General features: G+C 39.4%; 1 protein-coding gene across 1 annotated transcript; it reads right to left on the bottom strand.

Moving 5' to 3' along the window:
- Window positions 1-5,533, bottom strand: LOC149303259 (speckle-type POZ protein-like). The gene is made up of 10 exons (XM_089481405.1): window positions 5,445-5,533; window positions 3,887-3,996; window positions 2,460-2,531; window positions 2,267-2,338; window positions 2,080-2,151; window positions 1,292-1,459; window positions 1,093-1,148; window positions 865-987; window positions 325-467; window positions 1-145 (listed from the first exon to the last, which is right to left on the bottom strand). Exons 1-10 carry the CDS (start codon window positions 5,531-5,533, stop codon window positions 1-3), a joined length of 1,050 nt encoding a protein of 349 aa, XP_089337531.1.
- Between the last annotated feature and the right edge of the window lie 2,867 nt (window positions 5,534-8,400).

Below are 8,400 nucleotides of genomic sequence, written 5' to 3'. Positions count from 1 at the left end.
TTAGGATTGCTTCAGACGTTTGTGTGGAGGGCCCAGAAAAGGACACTGGGCTGAAGCCAGGGAGCGGTATGCTTCTGCTACCAGATGTGGATGGGAAACAACCATAGACTTCCACCCAGCTGTCTCCATAACGTCAGATGCATGGCTGAAAGGAGCAAAACAAAAAGGTTACCACTATGAATAAGTCCAACAAACAAGTAAAAAATATGGGGAAGGACCGACTTGGTCATCTATAAAAAGGGAACATTCTTCACAAGGTGAAAGGAGTAGTATATAGCATACATGCAGACAATGAGAGTATACACTCAATCCCAACACACTCACTAGTTGATAAAGTCCACAGCTTGGGTCTTCAGCTGGTCAGCGCTGTGTAAATCAGCCAGGAACAGGATCTGTGCTGCGTTCTCCACAGATAGGTAGCTGCAGAGAGCTTCCTCACACATCACTTTCAGGCGTTCCAGGGCATACTGCGGGTAGACAGGAATGTTAGCGAGTACAGAGATCTATACTAAAACCACCATGATAAAATACAAGAGGAATAGTGTTATCCCAGTAAAAGGTGCCTTTTGGACTAACAAAAAAACAAACATTAAAAACACCGATACGTGTCTTAACAGAGTTATTATAGTGAACCAGAGAGCAGCTTTAACCAGAATAAAAGGAAACTTTTTAAATGCCTCCCCCTACACATAACCCCCTCTCATCTTCAATAAAAAGATCCTGAACTGCATACAATCTAAAAACGGTCTGCTTTCTACAAGATTCCGTCGGTGAAGCAAACCCCACACGGACCGGCTTGCCTGGCTGTCACCCGAAAGAAAAAAGTTTTTGGGAACCAAACACTGGCTTTCCTCCCGCACTCACCTTATCGGCAGCCACCAATAAGTCATCCGCCATCGTGTCCAGATTAGGTGCTTTGCCGGTGTAGATGAAGCACATCATTTCTTTGAACACATCAGGCTCCACGTCTATTATCTCGACGCGGTTCTACAAATAATAAAAAAAAAAAAGCAGGTTTGCTTAGTTTTGACAGCAAAGGAACAGAACTTAAATTTCAGTAATAGCCCAGTAACTTATCAGCCTTTTACTTACTTTTATCCTTTCTTCCATCTCATGTTCAAACATAGCGCCAAACACAGGTGATCGGGCTGAGTGGGACAGAATACATTTAGTTAACTTCACATTAAAGTACCGTAACAGCAAACTTTAGGCATTGATTCAACAACCTGCAAAGCAGTGGAAACGCTAGAAATAATTGTATATTTTTATTTAATTTATAATCGCCACCTACCTGCCAGAATGGCTTTGTGCGCTTTAAACTCTTGACCAGCCACGCAGAGGCAGCAGTCGGTGAAACGCGAGTTTTCCCATAGTCCTCCGAGTTCATCAACCAGGCGGCATTCAGGAACTTTGACCATATTCATGGTGTTCTGGCCAGAGATGATAACAAAAGTTATGACTTCAAACAAATGTCCCAGGATAGCCATATTGTAAACAGGGAAAAGAAAAAATGTCGGTGCGCTAAGCTAGTCACAGAAAACTGTCTGCGCTTCTTACCCTAATAAAGTTGGCAACAAATATATAAACATAATATAAATGAGAGGTTTTGGTTATATGAATTGGCCAAAGCATAATTAAGCTCACCCACCACATCAAGGCACACTCTCTTGACGTGCCGGGTGAGCTTAATTATGCTTTGGCCAATTCATATAACCAAAACCTCTCATTTATATTATGTTTATATATTTGTTGCCAACTTTATTAGGGTAAGAAGCACAGACAGTTTTTGTTTTTTGTAGCCATATTGTAAGACTGGTACTCTGCAGCCCTTCCCCATTTCCTATTAAAAAAAGATTCATTATGGTATCTCACCTGTGTATAACCCCACGACTCTGCAACAGGGCCGGTGGTCATCTCCGCAGGGGGAGGAGGGCTCGGCATTCTGGCCATGATGGCATTCAGCCGCTGGAGGAGCTGGTGGGCTAAGAGGGAAACACACGTTAATAAACCGGACAGAAAACTGTTTCCAAGAAATACAAACACCCTTGAGTACCATAATATATCTTAGATGCATCTCACCTTCCTCTACTCCAATAATCCACCCTCCTACATCCCTGCGGAGGCCCTGTTGCAGACGTCGCAGGCTTTGCTCTGTTAAAGACAGATAAATGATTATTATAAACACGTACATACGTGTAGACATGTTCAACATACAAAAGTATAAAGCTGCAGATGTATCATAAAATATCTTTTAGAAACATCTTACCTTCCTCTGCCTCTAGAAGGATCGCCCCTTCTCCAGTTAGGAGGCGGTCAATCACCTCCTGGAGGCTGTTTCCTGTTACAGACAGGAAATGATTATTATACGCGGGTACATACGTGTAAACATGTACAACGCACAGCATACAGAAGTATACCGCTGCCGACATATCATAATATAGCCTTTAGATGCACCTCACCTTCTTGAATGCCGATGGCCAGCACGCCCTGATGTTGATGGCGGCGGCGGCGGCCACGTCGGTGTCTGCGAGCTGTTACAGACAGATGAATGGTTATTATACATTGGTAAATACATGTAAACATGTCCAACACAACGCATGCACAAGCCAGCCGCTGCCTATGTATCTGCACGTGTACATTTAAATCAGAGGCAACATGCTGGCTTAGGTCTGATGGGTTTATGAATGAAGATAACAGGAAGGAACAGCTTAAGAAGTTAGGTTATGACACGCTCTATACACATAAACACACAAAAATACTTCGTATTAACAATGTGCAACGTTTAGCAATAGTAATGTACAACATTTGAACCCTAATATTAGCAATGTATACAATTTAAAAACAAGATTAACAATATACAAAATTAAAAAGAAATACTATTAGCATTATACAAAATTTAAAATTGACTAACAAGCTATACAATTTAATTAAAAACCTTAATATTAACAATATACAACATTTAAAAATAACAATACTAGCGATATACAAAACTGAATATTAACCCTAGCAATTTCTGCAATTTGAAAATAGCCTGGATATTAACAATAATGCAACATTTTCAAAATGACAATACCAACAACGGACAAAACTGAATATTAACCCTAAAAAGGGCTCGGTTTTTAATTGACATTTCTTGTTGACAAAAACGGTGGCCGGTTGAGACAATCGGTTAGTGGGATACGATACCCGCCGGTGAAACCGTCCAGGATAAATGATGACAACCTCCATGGCTAGGTGAGAAGTTCTTTAAAGATCCAGAAATGGATACTTTGGACTGATCTGATAAATGCTTTATGAACAAGGAGCAAAATATTTGAACTTACCCATTTTCTCTTAAATAGTGTAGTACTCAGAACTGGAATAGAGAGAGAGAAAAAAATATGTTTTAACATTTAGCAGTTTACCTAATGTCAATATAATATAATATACATCAAGAATTGTTTGGGTGGGAACTCGTACATAGTTAGGTGACATGTTATCATACAGGTTGCAGTTTTTTATATCATATTTGTAGTTTTTATATTAATATATCTTAGGAGCTAATAAGAAACCAGCCTTTACCTGCGTCTTTCTGTACCACACTGAGAGCATTTAGAATGCAGGACTCACAAAGCCGATGCCATTATCTCATAATGGGGAGCCCCATGCTAGCCTCATGCTGATGTAGGGGTTCATCCCTTAAAGGGGAAGCTACATGAAAAAGAGAAATAACTGTTATTGTAATTATTTAGGTAAACGGTGCATGCTAGTTGAGTAGTTGAGTTGTACCCTGCAGCCATTCCCCGTTTCCTATTAAAAAATGATTCATTATGGTATCTCACCATGTTTATAGTCATTTCTTTACTAATACTAAATTGTATTAAGGTGAATCGTTATGACGTCCCACCTGGGTGTAGCACCACGTCTCTGCAACGGGGCCGGTGGTCATCTCCGCAGGGGGAGGAGGGGTCGGCATTCTGGCCATGATGGTATTCAGCCGATGGAGGAGGTCGTGGGCTAAGAGGGAAACACACGTTAATAAACCGGACAGAAAACTGTTTCCAAGAAACACAAACACCCTTGAGTACCATAATATATGTTTGAGATGCATTAATAACCTTGATATTAACAATAATACAACATTTTAAAATGACAATACTAACAATGGACAAAATTGAATATTAAGCCCAAGGGCTGGGTTTTTAATTGACATTTGTTGTTGACTATGGTCAACGCTCTCTGATTGTAGCCTACTCAAAGTTGGTCTAAAACGAGTCTGAAGGGATGGATACTATGCACAATGATCCTGTAGGGTTTGGGTAACTATCAGGGCCGGCCTTTGGGGTGTGCGACCTGTGCGAAGGGGCAGAGGGGGGGTGGTTTGAAGGGGCAGAGGGGGGGTAGTTTGAAGGGGCAGGGGGGGTAGTTTAAAGGGGCAGAGGGGGGGTAGTTTGAAGGGGCGGGGGGGTAGTTTGAAGGGGCAGAGGGGGGTAGTTTGAAGGGGCAGAGGGGGGGTGGTTTGAAGGGGCAGGGGGGTAGTTTGAAGGGGCAGAGGGGGGGTAGTGAGGGGGACGCCAGAGGAGTAATTCGCACAGGGCGCCAGAACACCTAAGGCCGGCTCTGTCTGTGAAGGTCCATAGAAGATCATGAAGTTGTCCAACACAGACCCCAGTAAATGCTCACCATGACATACAGTCTGATTTTGTTCTTTGCATCATGTATAGAATATTAATTGACTAAAAGTATTTGACGATATTCATGTTGATCTTTAGGAATAAAAATGTCACAACAAGATAAATGGACGTAATATCAAAAATGCCTAAACTAGCTAAAAGTAACTAAAAATGTGTAACTGGCTTTACTTGCTGACCAGCAGATGGCTCTATAAACAGGAGACTGAGATAGCCGACCCTCTCTGGATCTCTTTGTAAAGGAGTTAATAGTGAAAATGGGGAATTTTCCTTCCAGAAAAGTTATCAATCATGCACGTTTCTATACTAACGACATCTATCATCATCATCATCATCATCATCACCATCACCATCACCACAAGGAAGGGAGCAGAACACCATAAAATGATATGAAGAAAATACATCATTATATCATCAGAGCCCAGCAGCAGCACCATTGTGCCACTAAATTAGATGGATTGGAGACAATCAGTAATCTATGTTGGTTCTGGGTAGGGATCCCTCTGATTTCCACTATATATCTTTTCTTCGGTATTCGCGTTCCTCTTCGTAATAGAATAAAAAAAAACCTGAACAATACAATTTGCAGTCATATTTTTGACAAGCTCACTGGTAGAAGGACTATCTTATTATTCAACTATTTTAACATTATTTATGTATGAAGTCTCTCTGAAATCTAGATGTATGCACTGCCAAAAAAAGCAATTAGGTTAGTAAACCTATACTTTCTTTAATATGACTTTCATTCATTTTTCCCACTGATGTAAGACTTACTGGTCTGTATTTGGCAGCCTTTCATGTAGTACTGGCTCCAATTTTGTGGAACTACTCCTGTGACTAGCGGCTGGTAACCATATTTCCATCGTGGCACATAATACAGTTTACCCACCTAAAACCACTTTTCAATGAGAAAAAAATAAATTCCAAAGCCTCATTGACGCAGAGTGTTCACATACTAGACATTGTGGTCCAAACGATGCAGTTCTGTAAGTATAGGGTAGACCACATGTCCAATATCATTATAAAATACACAAAATATGTTATTGTAACGGATCCAAAAATACCCAAAACATTTTTAATGTATATTGACTTCCGCAACAGCTGCTCCAACATCAACTGTAGATTGTGCTCCTAGGGTCTTATTCACTAAATAGTGAGTTGTATATAAATTGCATTTAATTGAAAAATGTCTTATTAAGAGTAACCGGACAGGAATATCCTGTATAACATGCTGAAGTAGTCCTTTCCCTTACATTGGGCTTTTTATTCTTCATATCCTGGTGCTCCACCTTAGGTGACACGGAAACATTCCGGTCTGGGATGATTCAAACAAACCCTGTGCTTTTTACCCTTGGGATGCCCTAGCAGTGGCCACATTCCCACCTCTGCTGTTCCACGGATCAGTTGCGCCCATTGAGACAGATGTGCTTTATATTGTGCTTTACTGAGCCTACGTCTAACTCTGGAGAAAGGGCAAAGCTCTTGACCGATTGTAGACATTATCTCATTTTCTAGCTGCAGCTGTCACCCTAGATGATGACATTAACATTTTTAGCACAGCTTCTAACAAAATGCCATGTTTGTTACATAATTGGTTATTTCCTATTAAAACTTTTATTTGCTGTATTTTCACCTAAAAAACAGTTACATAGTAAAATTCTCCATTAACGCTTACCCTTTACTCCAATGTATCAGGGAATGTCTATATGTGTTGCGAACTCTGTAACTCCTTTTCAGATTAGAGGAAGATTAGAGGATGCCATCTGTTTAATAAATAGACAGACTAGGACTGGGGTGTTTTCTGAATCCAATGGGATGTCAGTAAATTTTGTTTATAGTAAATGTTAACAGTAGTTTTCATTTTTAATATGTATGGTTTTCCTAAATGTATATGAATGAGATGGCTGTATCATTATATATGCAATTATGTTATCCACTCCCCTGTAACTATGGATGCGCCATTTAAAGCAGCAAAAACATCTGCTTTCCAACATTTCAAAACAGCCAAAGGGGGCACTTTTGTTTCTGGGGTAGAAGTGTGCCTAGGTGATCCATTTAATGTATAAGCGCATTTTCTTCTGTACATAATATTGTGACTTTTGTGGAACATTGCTGATCACTTCTATACTTGCTCATGTTACCAAAGAGTAAATTAATTAGTTAATTAATTATAACCACCCAGCTTCTTTGAAACACACTTATCATCCCCCAAAAAATGTATTTCCTTAACCCCACCTTCTGTTTGTGTGCTTAACACTCCACTGTATTGTTTTTTTTCGTTATATTTTGTAATATGTTTTGTAATATGTTCACAGTTATGCAATGATCTATTGGATCTCAGAACAAAGGTTTCCAGCTAAATTCCAATGAATTCCTTCAAGGGTGAAATGCTTGAAACATAAAACCGAAACTCTGTGTCTTGGCTGTCCATACCAATTTATTCAATAAAGAAAAATCAGACCAGGCAATGCAGTTTGTTAACCTCTCCTGTACTTCATAGTTGTAACTGAGCTATCTTTTCTTCTTGATGAAGAATTCGGAATGAGATTAAAAAGCTAGATGTAGCAAAATTATGACTAAAGGCTATATTTGGGATTACGAAAAACCCCAAAAACAGAATTACACAAATGATGGTGGTATGTTCTTTAAATGCTATAAATATTTTTCTTTATTGTCGGTCCTTGGACTTGATGGATAGCTTCATGCATATACTATGCATGTTCAAATTGCCTCACTACATCAACCACTACAACTTCTGCTGGGAGGTCTGATATAAATAAAAATATTTTATCCTCAGGCCATGATAGAATCACTTTTGAAATATTCACATTGGACGTCATATGGGTGTTGTCCACTAGGTATATAGTTTGGTAATTAACATTATTTAATTACAGTTAAACAATATTTATAGATGTTTAGCCTTGGGCAGGCAACTCTTCCTGTATAGGCTGATTGCCTTTTAGGATTCCCATCATATACTTGTCTCGATACAAGGGGTTAGATTAGTTATGGAGGATAACGACATCAAAACTCATTTGGGTGAATGGAGTCTTCAGTTAAAGTTGATATATTTTATTGGACCAACATAAAAAACATGTCCAGTTACATAAACTTTCAGAACCTCAGTTTCTTTTTTTTATAGAATGTTTGCATTGGTTTTAAACAGTCTATTCTAAAGATATAGAGATATGCTAAAGTTGAGCGTAAGCAATGCTGAGCTTTGGTCCTTGGCTTTGAACCAACGATGATGAGCCCTGAGCTTAAATCTGATGTTAGTGTTGGTAGTCTGGCTAATTTTTTGTTATATTCCAACTCTGTTGCAATCTGTCCCGCTATAGAGATATCACACTGAGTCACTGCTGTCTAAATATATGGCAATCAGGGTTCAAACACTGGATTTCATCATATACCGAGGTTGTACTTTGTATGGTGTGACACAAATGCCAGAGAACTCACTAGCAATGTGCTTTTACATTATGGAAAAAATAAGCAAGGTTTTACGTAATATCCCGTTTGTATTTACCTTTTTTCCCCCCAAGGTGTGGACTTACAGGGTAAAACTTCCATGGAACCCCAGGTTTTCTTCTCTTCTTCTTTTTAATACACACAGAGTCAGTATGAACATTTACTGGTAAGTAAGCAGTAAATCCATATGTTTGAATCGACTACCCTGTCTGCTTCCCGCACAGCCATTCCTGGTGAATGCTGACTAATGTGAGTTGAGCTCATT

Source organism: Sceloporus occidentalis, unplaced genomic scaffold (assembly GCF_023333645.1).
Source record: "Sceloporus occidentalis isolate IW3139 unplaced genomic scaffold, rSceOcc1.0.p SCAF_15, whole genome shotgun sequence".
In the NCBI taxonomy this organism is placed as follows: Eukaryota; Metazoa; Chordata; class Lepidosauria; order Squamata; family Phrynosomatidae; genus Sceloporus; species Sceloporus occidentalis.
The sequence above is the reverse complement of the archived record's forward strand: the minus strand, read 5'-3'. Positions and strand labels throughout refer to the sequence as shown.